The 18,374-nt window shown below is 36.9% G+C and overlaps 2 protein-coding genes across 3 annotated transcripts in view; one reads left to right on the forward strand and one right to left on the reverse strand.

The window, feature by feature from the left end:
- Positions 1–7,648: 7,648 nt before the first annotated feature.
- On the reverse strand, positions 7,649–12,056 carry LOC132858246 (rho-related GTP-binding protein RhoG-like). Its single transcript, XM_060888491.1, has 2 exons — positions 11,901–12,056; positions 7,649–10,124 (listed from the first exon to the last, which is right to left on the reverse strand). Exon 2 carries the CDS (start codon positions 10,099–10,101, stop codon positions 9,529–9,531), a length of 573 nt encoding a protein of 190 aa, XP_060744474.1. The 5' UTR covers positions 10,102–10,124; positions 11,901–12,056; the 3' UTR covers positions 7,649–9,528.
- Positions 12,057–16,166: 4,110 nt separating this feature from the next.
- The window catches only part of stim1a (stromal interaction molecule 1a), a 41,221-nt gene continuing 39,013 nt past the window's right edge, over positions 16,167–18,374 (forward strand). The window contains exon 1 of one of the 2 annotated variants that reach the window (XM_060888182.1): positions 16,167–16,590. The gene's annotated coding sequence lies outside the window, so the exon portion shown is untranslated. The remainder of the gene's footprint in view (positions 16,591–18,374) is intronic. The other variant, XM_060888181.1, reaches the window with a different exon arrangement.

Here is an 18,374-nt window from a genome sequence, read left to right on the forward strand (position 1 = left end):
GTGAGCCTACGGGTGACTCGTTTTTATTATACAAAAAAACAAAAAATCATCCAGAATTATACTGTTGTATTATGATGAATGAGGCATATATATCTAGCCAAACTATTCAATACTCTTGAGTGTGATGCCATCTCTCATACCAGTCTTGAGAAGTCACAATTTGCATGTCAGGTGAATTGGTGATGGGTCTACTTTATTATTACATTTGGGACACAATAACCATGACTAGCAAGTCTGTCTCTAACTTGAGCAGAAAGTCTGGGTTAATATACTATACAGCTTTGCTGCTAATGTGAGCTCAAACTCCCATGCGTTATGTTACAACAGCACATTATACACTTCAACTATTGTTTTGAAACACCCAGTTTCAACACCCAGAGTTTTTTTCTCTCCTCTTTTTATCACCACCTGTCTCAAATCTTATACTGTAGGTTTCTATAAAGGTCCCTTATTGGCTAACACCGAGACTGACCTAAATATCACATTGGATATTTTAGTTACTTTGCAAACCCCATTGTTTTTTCCTCCAACATTATTCTCTATATCATCAGTACAGTTGGTATATCAAGATAACATTTTTAAACATGTGCATATCAGACACTTAAACAAACGGGCACTATACATATTTAAAACGTTTACTATCAGAAGGGATAATGACAGAGGCTGGGCTGGAAGGAATTGGGGCTAAAAATAAGAACAAAATATAACCAAAACGACTGTCCTAATTCCAGTTTTTATGTACACTCTTCTACCAACAAAATCAAAACATGTTTGTGCTTTTAGCAATACGGTGGGTATGTAACAGTCACCCACCAAAAACATACACACTGTCAACTTTGCCTTGCGAGCCAGAGATTCTCTTTAGACTTGCTGTCAAAGGGCCCAAGAATGCAGAGTGAAGGATTCAGAATTAAAAAAAAAAAACATCATGGCCAATTTAACTAGTTACATGATACCTGTACACCTGCTCATTTATTTATGCAACAGCACAATGCATATTATTATGCAGATACAGGTCAAGGGCTTCAGTTAATGTTCACATGAAACACGAGAATGGGGAAGAATTGATATCTGTTACATTAACCATGATATTGTTGCCAGATGGGCAGGTTTGAGCATTCCTTACTCTCCCTTGCCAAGATCATTTGTCTTGGATTCCAGTAACCTCATCTACCCTCCTCTGTTATTTCAGTCATAGTGTTGGAAGGTGAGCACTGGAAATGCAAGTCTGCTGTAAATTAAAAAGCTGTTTTTATCTCACCTTAGATTTCATTTCAACCTCCACTCCAACAAGCTCCAATCCTCTTACTTTATTCATGTTCTCCTTTATATTTTACAGTTCTTCGCCTACAGACAACAGAGGAAATGCCCTAGATCTGGTCTTTACCTGTCCCTCTCCAATTACAAATATCAATGCTGCCCCACTTCACATCTCTGGTCATCACTTGATATTCTTGGTATTCTTCACCATCACCTTCTCTATCCTACCTAAAACAAACAACCAACTGCTGGAAACGTCTGCACAAGATCTTCTTAAGCTCCAAAACACCTTTTCTTCATGAACTAGTTCCTCCTGCGTTGTTCTCCCTGCCTGCTGTAGAATTGTCCTCCTTTTATTGTGAGAAGATGGAAAAAAAGCCTGCCAGACCTTCACTTCCACCCCGACACCCACATTAAACACCCAGGAATCCTTTTCTTCTTTGGCATTCATTTTTTTCTAACTAGCAACAGGAGAGATCCAACAACTTGTCCTGTAATCTTGTCCATTGAATCCAATCTCTTACACAATGCTCCATATCATCTAAGATGTCTACGTGCCTTAGATAACTATGATTGATAATGGTACCATAACATCTGGTCATGTACCAAATGCCTTCAAGACAGCAAGCGATTTTCTCATCCTGAAGAAACCTGCGCTGGGTCCCTCTGACATCAGCAACTACAGACCAGGATCACGTCTATCTTTTCTTTCTAAAATCCCTGAATGCACTATTTTAACTGTCTCTCTATCTCACACAGAACGACCTCCAAGATACCAACCAGTCTGGTTTCAAAGCAACACGTTCCACAAAGACTCCCATGTCTTTCTGAAATACTTAAAATAGCTAAAGGAACTGAAATACTTGTGCATTTTGTTTCCTGTATTACTTCCCAACAGAGTTCTTTAAACTCATGGTATTTTTAGTTATGATCTACTGAACCAGTATCAATGTATTCCTTGTTAGAGATTTCATGAACACTTCTGTAGATTGCTCTGGATAGGGGTGTCTGCCAAAACCCTTCTTCCACACTGGCAAAAGTCTGCTTGCACTGCCCTGTCCGTTGGATCAGATTTCACACTCATTTATTTGTGAAGTCAGTCAGTAAGCTGGTGATGCTAGTGAAAATCTAAGGAGTAAACTGTTATGAAAGCCATCGAGCGTCAACCTCTGTGAGTTCAACCTGTCTCATGGTGTTCAGAAAAGCTCTCTGACAGTGTAAATGCTGCCAATCTGCCACAACCAATCATTGCTACCAACCCATGGGACTTGGGCACCAAGACCACATGGCTGCTTAAATCACTGTGGAACTCCTGAATTATTTCCATTGTCAATCGTTACATTTTGTTTCTCCCAAACCGCTTTCTTGATTTCAGGTAGACACCTGGGGAGTCTCGATGAGTTTTTTTGTTTGTTTTTATTTGTTTGTCTTGTTTATTGTTTGTCTGTCTAGAAATAAGAACACCCTGGAAAGTCCCCTTGGATCCTTGCAACCTGTGCTCTCTAGAAGGGCAAAAATGATCTCGACCAACTGTAATTTCTTCTTATGTGTGTGTCCAATGTACTGTAAGGGAAAATCAGATGGCGGTCGAGCCTTCACTCTCTTCTGAGACATCAGGAAATTAAACTGCCTTCCGTGCCAAAGCCCATCTCACACCTCTCTAGGATGTGGCAGGACCCATACAATATCATGCTTTTTAAAATCTTCCTAAATCCCAGCTAATTTCTTCCTACAAAGAAAAGTGAAGAGTGAGCAGGGAGTAACTGCTAGCATAAACACTATGCATCTGACACTGGAAGATTATTAATATGGGCCTGAAGAAAAAGTCAAGTCAAGTCCAGAAGCTTTTATTGTCATTTGAATCATACATACAATCCGACCACAAGACATGTATGAAAAAAATAATGAAAAACGCTTTATTATCGCTGTAAAGAAACAAAAAAATCAACATGTCATTTTAGAGTACAAGAATAATCGATCCACTTGAACCAAAACACTATCTAAAAGGCTGCCAGTGATATTATGCACACACACTCAAATATATCACAATGTCCTCTTCTGGATTTTGATCCTGCAAACTGGCATATGATGTCTTCAAAATCTTTGGTCCTAACCAGTTTAGATTCAACAGCAAACAGGGACAGTTTCTTTGTCATTGTTGTCCTAAGTTCATTTTTCACTCGTTTTTCACTCATTGCTTCACAGTTAGCGATTTGCAAGTTTAAAAATATGCTCAACGTAACAAAAACATGCTGTCTTAAGTCCATTATGATTAAGAATTTGCAGCATCTTTGTAGCTGAGGTCTTGTCTTTGTTAAAATGCCTAAACCGAATGAGTTTATCAGCCAAGGCTTTGTCTAGGTCTTCTGGACAAGTGGAAAGATGCAAATTGCTTTCTACACAGTCTTTGCATAAGAGACCACTAAGAATATCATAGACCTCTCTATATGCATCCATTCGTTTAGAAATCGATGATGACATCGACCTTAAATCTCTGACTCCTGTCTATAAATGTTACGTGTCTCCAAACTGATTTCTCTTTTGCTTGTTACAGACATCATTACTGATAAGACTGAGTGACACTCACAGCATGTGCAGGTTCTTCTATCTCAGCAAACTGTTTTTGAAGTATTTAATGACAGCAAAAGATCAACAGCAGTTGTTAAGCACATGCCGCTTTTTTGCAGATGAACGATTGTGTCCAGCACGTCTAGTGTCTTCCTTCTCATCACAATCTCTGGCAATTTTTTTCCAAGTGTTTCTCTAACAGCATTGTAGTTTTCATGGAGAGCTTTGGGGAGTTGGCCTACAGCTCCATCTAGTGCCAAATGGAGATTTAAGAGTCAGACTGATTTGAATGTAATTGTTATGATATGATGTGTATATATAATAAATCACAAATTGACATAACCTTCTCACAAGAATCATCCATGCTGTTGACGCCTACAAGTTTTAAAGAATGACCAGCATATAGTGAATTTCTCGAAGAGTTTTGCATTTTCAGATGTTCTTGAAGTCCTTATATTTATCGAATGCATTTCTTGGTTTCTTATCATACCCAAGTCCAACACCATTTTATTACACTTTCTGCAAGGATTGTACCTGTGTGGCTATAGAGGGGCTCAAATCCAAGGAATCGCTTATCTACTGTCAGCTGGTTTATGTTCACACACATTTACTGTAGTTTTATGAATTAAATTGTTCTCTGCATTCTTGTGTTAATGTATAACAAGATAATCTATAGCTATAGATGGTTTGCTGCTCCTTTTATGACTTATAGATCACTTCAGTTTTGGTATTATCTGAGGTAAAAGGAAGAGAAACTGGCCTTGAGACAGTTTTTTTTTGTTTTTACTTGAGGTTATGCATTTTAAATCTGACTGATCAGACATCCATTTTTTAACGAGTAAGGCTCTACAGAATTGACACAAAAGATTTGCATCGTTTTATTAAAAACGTTCAAGGCAAACAAGCCAAAAGGTCAAACCAATTCCCAAAATTTGTATTAGAATATCCAATCAACAGAGAGAATAAACTAGTCAAAGGCAAAGATAACAAAAATGTATAAAGAATGCAGAAGAGAATAGAGCTTACGTTCGTTAGTGTGCAACCCAGGATTAAGACTTTGTTAAGAATTACAGAGAAAAGGTTGAAGTGATTGTGGGGAAAAAAAGGAAGAGAAAAGGTAAAAGTCTGTCAAACTCTAACAAGTCTTGTAGCTGCTGTTGAGTTTAGGCTCACAAGAGCAAGAACAAGTTGTTTTAAATTTGAAATTAAATTTTGTGGACTTTTTTGGAAGAGAAAAAAATTGATTAATTGGTTAACAACAGTTTAAATGACACATTTTCATCAGTTCTGTAGAGAATTCAGCAATGGTCGAATGAGTAAATTAAACTCTACATGCAAAAAGAAAAGGGATAAAAATGCTTTAAAGAAATGTGGTGCTAGTTATTAAAAGCTTACTTGCTAATTGCTAGCACCAGTTGAGGCACAATTCATCATGTTTCTGAATTTCACCGCATTTCACACACAAAATTGTCAGATCCAAAGGTAGAATTTTATTTTATTGTCCATGATACAGTTTTTATATACACTAATTATCCATTATAAATTGTCCGTAGTGTGTGTTTGAGTGAGTGAATGAGAGTGTGTGTGTGTGCCCTGCGATGGGTTGGCACTCCGTCCAGGGTGTATCCTGCCTTGATGCCCGATGATGCCTGAGTTAGGCACAGGCTCCCCGTGACCCGAGGTAGTTCGGATAAGCGGTAGAAGATGATGATGAATTATCCATTTTTCCATTGAGATTTTCAGAGATTTATTGTAAATAAGACTGAGACTAGAATAAATGGGACTTATTTCTCTTTTTTTTTAATCTTATAAGAGAAAAAAGAGGCTTGTCATGTCTAAACCTTTCTAAATCTTTGTACTTTCATTTAAAAGAAATGAAAAATAAAAACAATTGCTGCATGTTAGAATAAAGGGAACTGGAGTGACGTAGCTGATAATATTAATAAAATATGTATGTTTCTTGGGGGCACGGTGGCTTAGTGGTTAGCATGTTTACCTCACACCTCCAGGGTTGGGGGTTCGATTCCCGCCTCCGCCTTGTGTGTGTGGAGTTTGCATGTTCTCCCCGTGCCTCGGGGGTTTCCTCCAGGTACTCCGGTTTCCTCCCCCGGTCCAAAGACATGCATGGTAGGTTGATTGGCATCTCTGGAAAATTGTCCGTAGTGTGTGATTGCGTGAGTGAATGAGAGTGTGTGTGTGTGCCCTGCGATGGGTTGGCACTCCGTCCAGGGTGTATCCTGCCTTGATGCCCGATGACGCCTGAGATAGGCACAGGCTCCCCGTGACCCAAGGTAGTTCGGCTGAGCGGTAGAAGATGAGTGAGAGAGTTTATGTTTCTGTAATCTCACTTTATCCATTTTTAATTATTGGTGTTAACGAATCCAACAACACTAGAACTGATAACTACGTCCATAACTCCATCTATCTGCATCCATTATGCCAATAATCTACGATCAAAGTACAAGAATGAATGAAATCCTTACATTTATGCTCTTTAAAGCAAGTTACTGTATACATTTTTTTAAAAGTTTGTTTTACAGTAAATTTCTCTTTTGTGAGCTAAAACATTGCAGCATTTGATTAGTTTCTTCAAAGCCAGAACTTTGTCATTAAGTGTCTTATAGTTTTACAAGTTTTGTCTACATTTGAACTCCAGAGGTAAAATAACGAGTCTCCTTGTAAAGTTTCTTATGGCTAAATGTTTTTGCCTAGTTTTTAGTTCTCTTTGTGGTAAAAGAAACCAGCTTATTCATTTCCAATGATCAGAAGGCTCAGCTGGGTTCCTCTTTCACATTTAGTCTGAATGTTACAGCGATGCTTAAGCAATGAAGTATGACCTGGCTAGTTCTCCATTTTAGTATTTTTTTCCTGAAAATATCTGAGTCAGCATTAAAAGAATAAGAACCATGATTTCTCAAAGCGATCTTTTACATGCATTAATTTAATTTGAAAAATTGAGTTAGTCGATGTCATGAACAAATCAAGCCAGTTTGATGTAATAATATCTATTTGTTTGAATTAAACATCTTCTTATCTGTGTGATTATGGATCATGTGATTTTTCATATGAACACACACACACACACACTCATTTTCAATATACATCCATATATCCAGCACATTTTTCCATGGTGCTGCCAGACTCTATAAGTTCATAAGTTCAAGTTTAATGGTGTTTAAATGCTGGTACCAAATGTGTACATATTTGTACAAGAATCATTTAGTTTGCACAATGGTCCAAACAGACTGTATACTGGTCAGCACTATTCATCTTCTACCGCTTATCCGAACTATCTCGGGTCACGGGGAGCCTGTGCCTATCTCAGGCGTCATTAGGCAACAAGGCAGGATACACCCTGGACGGAGTGCCAACCCATCGCAGGACACACACACACTCTCATTCACTCACACAATCACACACTACAGACAATTTTCCAGAGATGCCAATCAACCTACCATGCATGCATTTGGACCGGGGAGGAAACCCCCGAGGCACGGGGAGAACATGCAAACTCCACACACACAAGGCGGAGGCAGGAATCGTACCCCCAACCCTGGAGGTGTGAGGCGAACGTGCTAACCACTAAGCCACCGTGCCCCCCCTGGTCAGCACTATTTCTTTTTAATGTATCTGTCCATATTGTATTGTATCTTGTCTTGCATAGTTAGCACTAGTTTGCACACTATGCGTTTTATGTGGCTAAGCTAACTTACTTTTTAGTCCTAATTCTGTGTTTCATGTAGCACCATGGTCTTGTCTTGTAGGAATGTTGTTTCCTTTTACTCACATAATCCACTGAGATATATATGATCAAGAGAAAAATTTATTAATTGCATAAATTAACACATAAGTATCACAGAATATCTGAATCAAATCCTGCAGGTTAAGTTAAATCTCACTCATATGGCCGGTATTGATGCCTGGAATTAAAATTGGTATTATTATTTTTCCTCACTAACAGAATACTACATACTGGAAACTCCTACACCACCACATTGGATGAGTAAGTGACCATTCACATCTGTTATACCGATGATTCAGTAGCAACATGTAAGAAATTAGCAGTGACTAATTTCATGTGTGTTTCATTACAAATCATGAAAGGTGGTCATAGGACAGTCACATGCAAGGGATCATATGACATCTTCTGAGAATTAAGGAGTGCATCATGACTGAAGTATGACAGAACAAGCAGGAGATATGAGAAATGGTCAGAACAAATCTATTAGTTATTGCATCATCTTCAGTAACTGCCTGTTCAGGGCTGGGATGCTTTCAATTAGGCTACTAGTATTGGGATAGAAACAAAAATGTTTGACTATCAAAAATAATGATTGGTTTGAACCAGAGGTGGGAGTAAGTCACACATGTGCAAGTCACAAGTAAGTCTCAAGTCATGAATGTCAAGTCAAAGTCAAGTCGAGTCTTTTTTAATATTTGTCAAGCAAGTCTCAAGTCTCAAATTTGCGACTTAAGTCTGACTCGAGTCAAGTCGAGTCCCCCATTTTTCTGAATCATTTAACTCAAGTCTGAGTCAAGTCTCAAGTCATGAATGTCAAGTCAAAGTCAAGTCGAGTCTTTTTTAATATTTGTCAAGCAAGTCTCAAGTCTCAAATTTCCGACTTAAGTCTGACTCGAGTCAAGTCGAGTCCCCCATTTTTCTGAATCATTTAACTCAAGTCTGAGTCAAGTCTCAAGTCATGAATGTCAAGTCAAAGTCAAGTCGAGTCTTTTTTAATATTTGTCAAGCAAGTCTCAAGTCTCAAATTTCCGACTTAAGTCTGACTCGAGTCAAGTCGAGTCCCCCATTTCTGAATAATTTAACTCAAGCCTGAGTCAAGTCTCAAGTCTCAAATTTGCAACTTAAGTCTGACTCACTGACTCGAGTCAAGTCATATGTTTGAACCAGAGAGATGTGACTGATGTTGAGGAAGCCAGAACTCGTCCATTTCTTACTCTCAAACTTAAATGTCAATTCAATTCGTATTCAAAATTTATTTGTGTAGCGCTTTTAACAGTGAAAGTTGTCTCAAAGCAGCTTTACAGTACATAAGAAATATAGTACAAAAAAGGTTAATTTTATACACAAATTATTAAAATTATTAATATTAGACATATTTAAATGTGTTTGTATTTATCTCCAATGAGCAAGTCTGAGGAGACTCAGGTGACTGTGGCGAGGAAAAACTTGCTTAGATTGAAGAGGAAGAAACCTTGAGAGGAACCAGACTCAAAAGTGAACCTCATCCTCATGTGGGTGACACTGGAGGGTGTGATTGTGTCCTTTCTACAGTCATATACAGTCTGACAATTGTGTATTCATAGGGAGGTTGTTGTCCTCAAAGATCACATGGAGTTACTGTAGCATCTGCTCTTAGAATGTCCGAATACTTCATGAAGTGGTACATCTGTAAATACCCCAAGACTGAGGGTCTGAAATCTTCATGACGCAGAACACAACTGGAGCTGGTACAATCTCTATGCCTCAGGATGGGTAGAAAAAGAGAAGCAGTAGAGATGATATACGTGTAAGATATTTTAGTCTGTATATAAACTGTACTAACAACTTCCTTTTCATGGTATTTTAGTAAATGGGAAATAAATCAAAGGTTATCTTGAAGTCCATGTTTCAGAGAGACTCTTAACTGAGTCCAAAGGTGTTTTTTTTTTTTTACAATGATGTTTGAAATAATAAAGTCTTTATAAAATTGTACAAAATGTTTTACGCTCAGGTTTCGGGTTCAGGTAAGCATGTACAGCCTCTTCGAATACTTCCTTCACCCCTTCTTGATTGAGAGCTGAGCACTCAAGGTATTTGAAAGCCCTGATGTCTCGAGCTAGAGCTTTACCCTGCTGCTCAGTGACAGGGGTCAGTTTCTGTTCCTTTAATTTTTGCAAGATTTCCGGATCCTCTCTGTGGTCTTTTTTGGTTCCTACTAGAAGAATGGGTACATTAGGGCAGTGTTTCGATACCTCTGGATACCACTTCAGCTTGATGTTCTCAAAAGATGTCATACTGGAGATAGAGAAGCAGACGATGAAGACATTGGTCTGGGGGTAGGATATGGTGCGCAGGCGGTCGTAGGCTTCCTGACCAGCCGTATCCCAGAGATTAAGACTGATGGGTTTGGATTGTACTGTGATCTCTGCACTGTAATTGTCAAACACAGTAGGGATGTACTCCTTAGGAAAGGCATTGGTGGTGTAGGAGATTAGAAGGCAGGTCTTCCCTACAGCTCCATCTCCAACCACCACACACTTAATGCTTTGCATTTTGGTCCAGCTTCTTCAGACACCTGAAAAAAAAAAAGTTCACGTATTGATAGCATGCTAACTATTAAAACCAGCGTTTTGTGCGCATAGTTTGAGGTTTGGGGTTCTAGAGTTACAAAATGCTCACTGACTTATTAATGAATTAACTTTGTTAATTGTTTGCAATCAATTATCCAATCTCTATCAATACACTTGAACATGGCTTGAACAATTCTCAGCTAGAACACCAGATGGCGTTCTGGAAGGGTTTGTTTATCTCCTGTGCCATGTGCTTTTGATTATATTTTGTTATCTTGTGTTTGTTCACAATAAAAAAAAAAGGATAAAACCTCCTTCTGCCTTTTCTGCATTTGGGTCTGGATTTTGTTCCCACCGAGGCACCTGACATTAAAATGCGAAGAGCTTTACGGTTTGAACCAAAGCAACCACGTAAAAATATACCTATCATAAAAAAGTCACTAAACGTTATGCCAGAAAATTTTATGTAAATAATAATTGTTAGCTAAAAAAATGTTTTTTTTGTTTTGTTTTGTTTCATCAGTGATAGATGGAGACTAAATATTTAATGCTAACATTCCAGATCTCTGACGTATAAAAGCACAAATCATTCTTCAGATCAGAAGATCATCGCCAAAATCTAAAGTAAGGAAGGAACCCAATGTGGAGAGATGTTTTAAGGGATATTTTCCCATTACAGGAGTGTTTTATTTTTCTTACACCACAGCAATTTGCTAACAATGTCTTAAATGAACGAGTGACGTTCTGTGCCGAGTTTAAAGCCACTCACGGCATTTGCTCTCATGTTTAAATGATGTTTGCGCTCAAATCTACTCTATAACAAAATAGTCCATGGCCATCAGTATGGAGTGTTTAAGTTCTCTTCTCTGTTTTGATGATGACATGATGGCACAGGATCGTCTCCGGATTTTGCGACAACCCGGAAAAACCCTATTCATTACAGCACAGTGAAATTCTTTCATTCACTAATCCCTGCTTTGGAGTGTGGAGTAAGAGCACAGGGTCACACATGATACAGCACCACTGGAACAGAGAGGGTTAAGGGCCTTGCTCAAGGGGCCCAACAGTGGCATCTTGGCAGCGCTGGGGCTCGGACCCTGATCCTCTAATCAACAACCCAGAGCCTTAACCACCATGAGATAAGATCTGTTTCACTACAGAACATAACTAACTACAACAACAGACAACTTCAGGAAAGCGTGATGTTTGTCACGTGAGACAATCTACTAGAGGTTTTAGTCATCTTTAGTCAGACTGGCTGGTTTCAGAGCTGCACTTCTCAGGCAATGTACAGTAAATGTAGACACATGAGGAAGAAAGACTTTGAGCTTTTAAAGGAAAATGGTACCATTTTAACATCATTTTGATGGGAATAGTTTCTAAAAGTAGCAGGTGGTGTGTGTTAATGGCTGAAAACTTAATCTTTTTTTTTTTTTTTTTTTTTTTTTTTTTTTATGTTTTTTCTAAAATTCTGCCGCTTTGTCCGCTCAGGCTTGAGCAGACTTTTAACACACATTTGCAAAATATTTTTTGTCTATTCATCTTCTACACAAGCATTAAACAGAGGAAACATTTAAAAAAATAAATAAATTTACTACACAAAAACACAAACAATGGCTTTTATTATATTAGATTAATTTAATATCATTTCATGTAAAGGATCAATTTTAATGTAATTTTAAAGTTTTCCCACCCTGGTCCTGGCATTGTCTTATCTCAGCTCTATGTAAAGATTAAATGTATTTATTTATATATTTTTATATTTAAAAGCTTTAACATACCCAGAGCAAGCTGATCCTGTGTCTGTAGCGTAGGCTACTCTGCTTAATCTGTGCAGAATTTAATCCTCCTACAATAAATGGGTCCTTCACACCCACACTGCTATAAAGGCCATGTCAGCTACATTCATTTGTGTCTTCTAAACAGAAACATTGCGGCGACTGAGTAACGCAGTCACTTTGAGGAAGCAGTCTGTCTCACAAGAAGCTTTTTTTAAACGTCTGCTCATGTGCGTGCCACGATTGCAAAATAACTAGAGTAAAGATAAGTGGCGCAGAACAAGTCGGCTGTAAAACACTGTAGGCACTGTGAGGTTTCTGTAGAAAATTTGTGTACATTAAGAATGTGCACTTTGTTGGTAAAGAACACAAAGGTTTAAAAGGAGAATTCTGAATGAAACAAAAGCCTGTTGTTCATCTGTGATTCGTTGATCTGAACTATGATTCGTTGAGTCATACTAGTTGACTCACTGTGTCATATTCAGGATATTAGTACACATCCTGTACATATTACAGCAAAAGACTGATAAGATGTACAGATGTGGTTAAAATGTATGTACTTTTTAACCCTGCAATGAGACAATATCAATGTTTCACACTCTCTTTAACGTATTCTTTTCTTAATAGATTCACTGTGGTTCCTGAACCATGTTCTTTAAATAAAGAATAACTCACTCTGAGTCAGGCTGTTGTAGGAAACTCATCAACTCTACATCATCAAACCGCAAATAGGTTGATTATTTTCCTAAAGCAGAATGACGCTGAGGGATTTATTACTTTCCTTAGGTAAAGTACTTACAGTGATGAGGAAAGGTGTGTGTTAATGAGAGAGAGAGAGAGAGAGAGAGAGAGAGAGAGAGAGAGAGAGAGAGAGAGAGAGAGAGGGAGAGAGAGAGACAGACAGACAGACAGACAGACAGAGATTGGGGGAAGGGACAGAGACAGACAGACAGACAGAGACAGAGAGTGGGGAAGGAAGGTTTCTTCCTGTTATATTACATTACTTATGTTACAGCAGCTATAAAATTCAACAGCACTGTTTTAAATCTATTTATCATTGGGCTTAGTTTTATAATAATAATAATAATAATAATAATAATAATAATCATTTTACTCATAAACAGCCATGATTTAGTGATATAATCCTCTTAATATTCATAAATCATCGGCCACTATATTTATTCATATGCTGTATTTTTGATGTACATTTTGTCTATTTTATTCCGTTCTGTACAGATCGTTTATTTTTTATTTTATTTTTCTTATTGAATTTTCTTTTATTCATTTTTTTGTCTTCCTTTCTGATTCAGTTGTATCATTCTTTTCCTATTCTATTTTTATTCCATTTGACATTCTGCTGCATGTTGTAATTGATATGAATTTGAATTTAATCATCTTTTCATTGCTTCCTTTGTAGTCATTTCTTAACTCTGGACAAGGTGAGACCGGGCGCAGGGCAGAAGAACTGACTGTGTACGAATCATAAAGGTCTCTTCTGCTCTCATCCAGTTAATGACTCTGTGCTATACCATTGAGCTCTCGCACATTTTATTAACATTTCAGTATAAAGCTCCAAACTAAACTCATCAGTGTATTATTTAATAATAATAATAATAATAATAATAATAATAATAATAATAATAATAATAATAATAATAATAATAATAATAATTATAATTATAATAATAATAATAATAATAATAATAATAATAATAATAATAATAATAATAATAATTCACACTCACAATTGAATTTATCACATGGCCTGTTTTGGAAAGTTGAGGGATCTGTGTATCTATCCCTCTGTCCATCCATCCGTCCATCCATCCATCCATCCGTCCATCCATCTGTCTATCTATCCAGGCCCAGTTCGCTTGTCCTCGTGTTTGAACTGCAGTCATGTACATTATCCATCTTCAGACACACTGATAGCTACAGTGTTAACTCCATTGTGTAGTATTGTGAGAAGGTCGCCACAGATGACGAACCGCAGGTCAGTGGACAGGAGGTAACTTATACTGGCTAATTCTAGAGGGATGTGGTAGCCTAGTGGTTAAGGTGTCGGACTACTGACTGGAAGTTTATGAGTTCAAATCCCACGTCCGACAAACTGCCCCTGCTGGGTCCCTGAGCAAGGCCCTCAATTGTTCAGTTGTATAATTTGTAAGTCACTCTGTTTAAGGGTGTCTGCTAAATGCCGTAAATGTGGCTAACGGTACATATCAGTTATTTAGGTTTACAGGGAAAATGAGATAGCTGCTTAAAGAAAAGCATGATTTTAATGATGTTAAAAATTAAGTTAAAAATAATTACTTAAATTTAAAGTGTCTATTCTCTGCGTAAGTGTAATTGCTTTGTAATTTTTCCCAACCACTGCCTAAATCTGGGGAACTCGTGTAATTTGAACACCTGTACAGTAGATGGCAGTGTTGCAGCAGTTACTCTAAAACGCCCTCTCGCAATCCACACGAGGTGCAGGGCTTTTCTTTTACTACCCGTTTTCCGAACTGAGTTTCTCCTTAGCGCGTTATGCTGATCTGCAACCTGCCAATTAAACAGCGTCGGTATGAAGTACTAGCCAATCGTGACGAAGAAAGAGCAGTGCTACTAGCCAATCACAGTCAGGAGGCGGGATTTTATTAATACGGGTGAGAATAGAATTTAAGAGTCTTCGCTGCAGTCAGAGTTGCCACATCCACACTTTATACACATCATTGGAACTCTTTTAAAAAGAAATCAAGAAATTGATGTTATTTGTTTATGTATAATATTTACATAGGCTATAGGTTATGTTTCTTCAAATCAATTAAGTGAGAATTCTCTTAATGTAAACAAATCACGTGTATATTCTGGCTAAACTAAAATATTTTTTAATGAATAATAAAAAAGCTTGAACAAGTAACAGATATTGGTGAGATGTTCTTTAGGATCATAGGAGGACATAATAGTGTATTATTCTTCAAGTGTAATGAGCAGCTTTTGGAATTTTGAATCTTTTCAGTGATTCAGTACGTTCGGCTCACCATTAGAGTCGACTCTTTAAGCTCTTAAACATATCACTGCTATTTTTGGATAGATAAACTATCTAAAAGGCTATGATTTGACTGCCCATGGATGTGTTCGTGGTGCCCTGTGATGGACTAACATCCCATTCATATGTTTATGTGTCTAAAGAAATGGCTTGTATATGTCCAGCTTCAAAGAATTGACTCAGAGAGCCGACTCCTTAATAAATGACACATCACCCTGACTCTACATTCTCCCTAAAAATAGATGCGTTGCTTGTGGTTGGTTTGTCTCTTGTGGGTGTGAAGCATATGCTTCTTTTGTTACTAGTGTCCGTGGCCAGAGAGTGTTATTTTTACACACTAACATTTACATAGAAAAATACCACTTCCTAGAAGGAAGGAGCAGCAATTGTTGATGAATCTATAACTACAGTACACACGTTTAACTTATGTGCCAACATGGAAACCAATGTTTCACACATTAATTATATATAATATAAGAAATATGTTTATATATAGATTCAACTTCCTATACAAATAAAATTAATTAAAGTTAATGAAACCCACAAGAACCTTAATGAAACCCACATCTTCCTATACAAATAAAACGAAAAATTAATTAAAGTTAATGAAACCTACAAGAACCGAATCGAGGAGCCGACTCAATGAACCGACTAGGTCGCAAACCAAACACTTTTAATTTTCATTTAAGAAATATGTTCATATATACAGTAGATTCATCTTCCTATATAAACAAAGTTAATTAAAGTTAATGAAACCCACAAGAACTGACTCGAGGAGCCGACTCATTATTCATTTCACTGTTAATTCATTTGAACTGTTATTCATTTTATTTGTATAGGAAGATGAATCAATAACAGTTAAAATGAATTAACAGTAAAATGAATAGTGATTCGGCTCCTCGATTCGTTTCTTGTGGGTTTTATTAACTTTAATTAATTTATTTATATAGGAAGATGAAGAACCGACTCGAGGAGCCGACTCAATGAACCGAATCATTCGAAAACAAAACACACCCCTAATTAACGAGTGATTTCTTGTCTTTGATACCAGTTTTTTTTTTGAAGTTCACTAAAACGGAATATATATTAGTTAATATACAGTTAATAATCGAATATGACAATATTCAAAGTGAGTAAGGTTCTGGTTCAGTTGGTCTAGGGTTTTTAATTGTGTCCTTTTGAAAGATCTGGCAACCTTGTCTGCGGTCTTTCAAAAAAGCGTGTGCTAGTGAGGAAGCGGGGGCGAGTGTGAGTGGAAAAGCGGACAGATAAACAGCCTGTCCTTATGTGCACGCAAAACTCGGAGTTATTAAGACCAAGCGCACACGTTTGTGTTTATAATTCGTTGTATTTAACCGGATAAATCGCTCCTTTCTCTGGCCCCGGTGTTGTCTGCTGCTGCTGTGCTGATCCATTACAATGCAGCTCGAGCTGAACGCACTGCACTGAGCTGAGACCTTCTGATCTTATCTCTTATTCCTGAATTAAACAAACACAAGGACCGGGTTTTATTCAGTGTAACAAGCAGCCAGGCTGTCAGCTGTTTCCTCATCGTCTCAATGGAGAGCTGCGGTCGGGATTCTCCTGGGAACTGGAATAGGACATAAACGATCCTGTGGGGTTTTTATATCATCTCCAAATAAAAGTCGACGCAAATCTCAGGTAACAAACTTAACACAAAAGACGAATGTACGTGTAAAAGTGTCACTCTGTCGTCTTTGTTAACGGTAAACGCCACGTTTTCTTTTCTATCTCATTTGTTTATCTAGCTACCTCATGCCCTCATGTGCGGTTTAATCTATTAGCCTGTTTGCTAACACCGTACACTAATAATAATAATAATAACAATTATTATTATTATTATTATTATTATTATTATTATAACTGTCAATTATTTTTTTTAAATGACGGTTGGTGCTAAAATCGCGAGCTAGTAAGTGAATGTCAGGGTTGCCAGAATAAATCCAAATAATTCCTCCTTGTCACGAATAATCTTTTTTTTAAACATTCCTAGACACTGATGAACAGGTATACAACATTTCACACTCCATTGTATGACTAAGATATTACATTATCTATTACATCACAATATATTGCATTTGGACCCAAAATCTATATAATCGTTACAACGCGATTATAAATAAAATGGCGTTTTTCTATCAGCATTCGTTAGCTTAACGTTAAATGTCTTTATATGTCGTGTCACTGTGATTCCTTGCTTTTGTTTCTGAATGTTTTCAGCGTTTATCGTTAAACCTTGACAAGCTGAAAGACTTTTCATTGACGTGAAATATGTCACGAAAGAAGAAGAAACAAAGTTTATCTAACGACAGTGAAGGAATCGGTAGCTTTGAGATAGCTAAGCTAACCTTGCTAGCTTGCTAACTAATCCCCTCAGGTTAGCATTGTTAGCATTTGGAACAAAATAGTTATTTTTGGTGCAAATTAAAAATAGATTTTTTTTTTTAAATATAAAGTTTAGCATACGGGACAAGAGCGTTTGTAATTCATTCATTTTTTTTGAGCAGGCAAGTTATCTGACAGAAATATATAAATCATTAGAGGGATTAGAAAATTATATAATTGTAAAAAATAATGATATAAAAATATATAAAAATTAGAGGGAGAAAAAAGTCTAAAATAATCTAAGAAAATTATTATTTCGAGAATTAAGATGCAATAAATGATATGGTTCAAACACAGGTTCTTTAAACACCTTAGTATGATTCTGATTACAAAACCTTCAACACAAAGTTAAGACATTAAAAATAACTATTAATGGATAAAATGTACATGCTTTATTTTAATAAGTAATTTTAATCAGGATATTTTGGATAGGGGACAACAACTAATGTCTGGCCTGCACATTAAAATATATAACAGAGTTTAATAATTTCTAAAACCACATGCTGAACAGCGTTGAACCCAATCACTGTCTGTTAGTAAGTAAATATAGACAAGTTTGATTGATATATTTTTTGATAAATTGTTAATCCTAAGCCGAATGATTTTATTTTAATTTTAGGAAATATATTTTATGTCTTTCATTGCCTTGTGGCGATTGGCAGCAGTTTTTGGAATCAATCAAAATAAGATAAATTGTTTTATCACAAAATGTGCGTCGATTTCTAACAATGATCTCAGAGAGCTCCTAATTTAGCTTAAACATTTCTAGCTATGAATCTGGCTATGAAGCTTAAGAGTGACCAATTTTAGAGCAACTCTAAACAAGGAAAATACAACAAATTTTATCTTAGACTCAGGAGGCGGGGCTTAAACTGTTATTAGGTGATGCATTCTTTTAAAGACTCTGATTGTCCAATTAATAATAAAAAAAAATAGGAGCGCTCTATTATAAATGTGCTCTATTATAAACCTTCACTTTGTCTCTAGGTTAAGATATTTGAGTCTATATCGTGTAGGGATTACGTTATGATGCCTGATCA

This window comes from Tachysurus vachellii, chromosome 15 (assembly GCF_030014155.1).
Source record: "Tachysurus vachellii isolate PV-2020 chromosome 15, HZAU_Pvac_v1, whole genome shotgun sequence".
Classification (NCBI taxonomy): domain Eukaryota; kingdom Metazoa; phylum Chordata; class Actinopteri; order Siluriformes; family Bagridae; genus Tachysurus; species Tachysurus vachellii.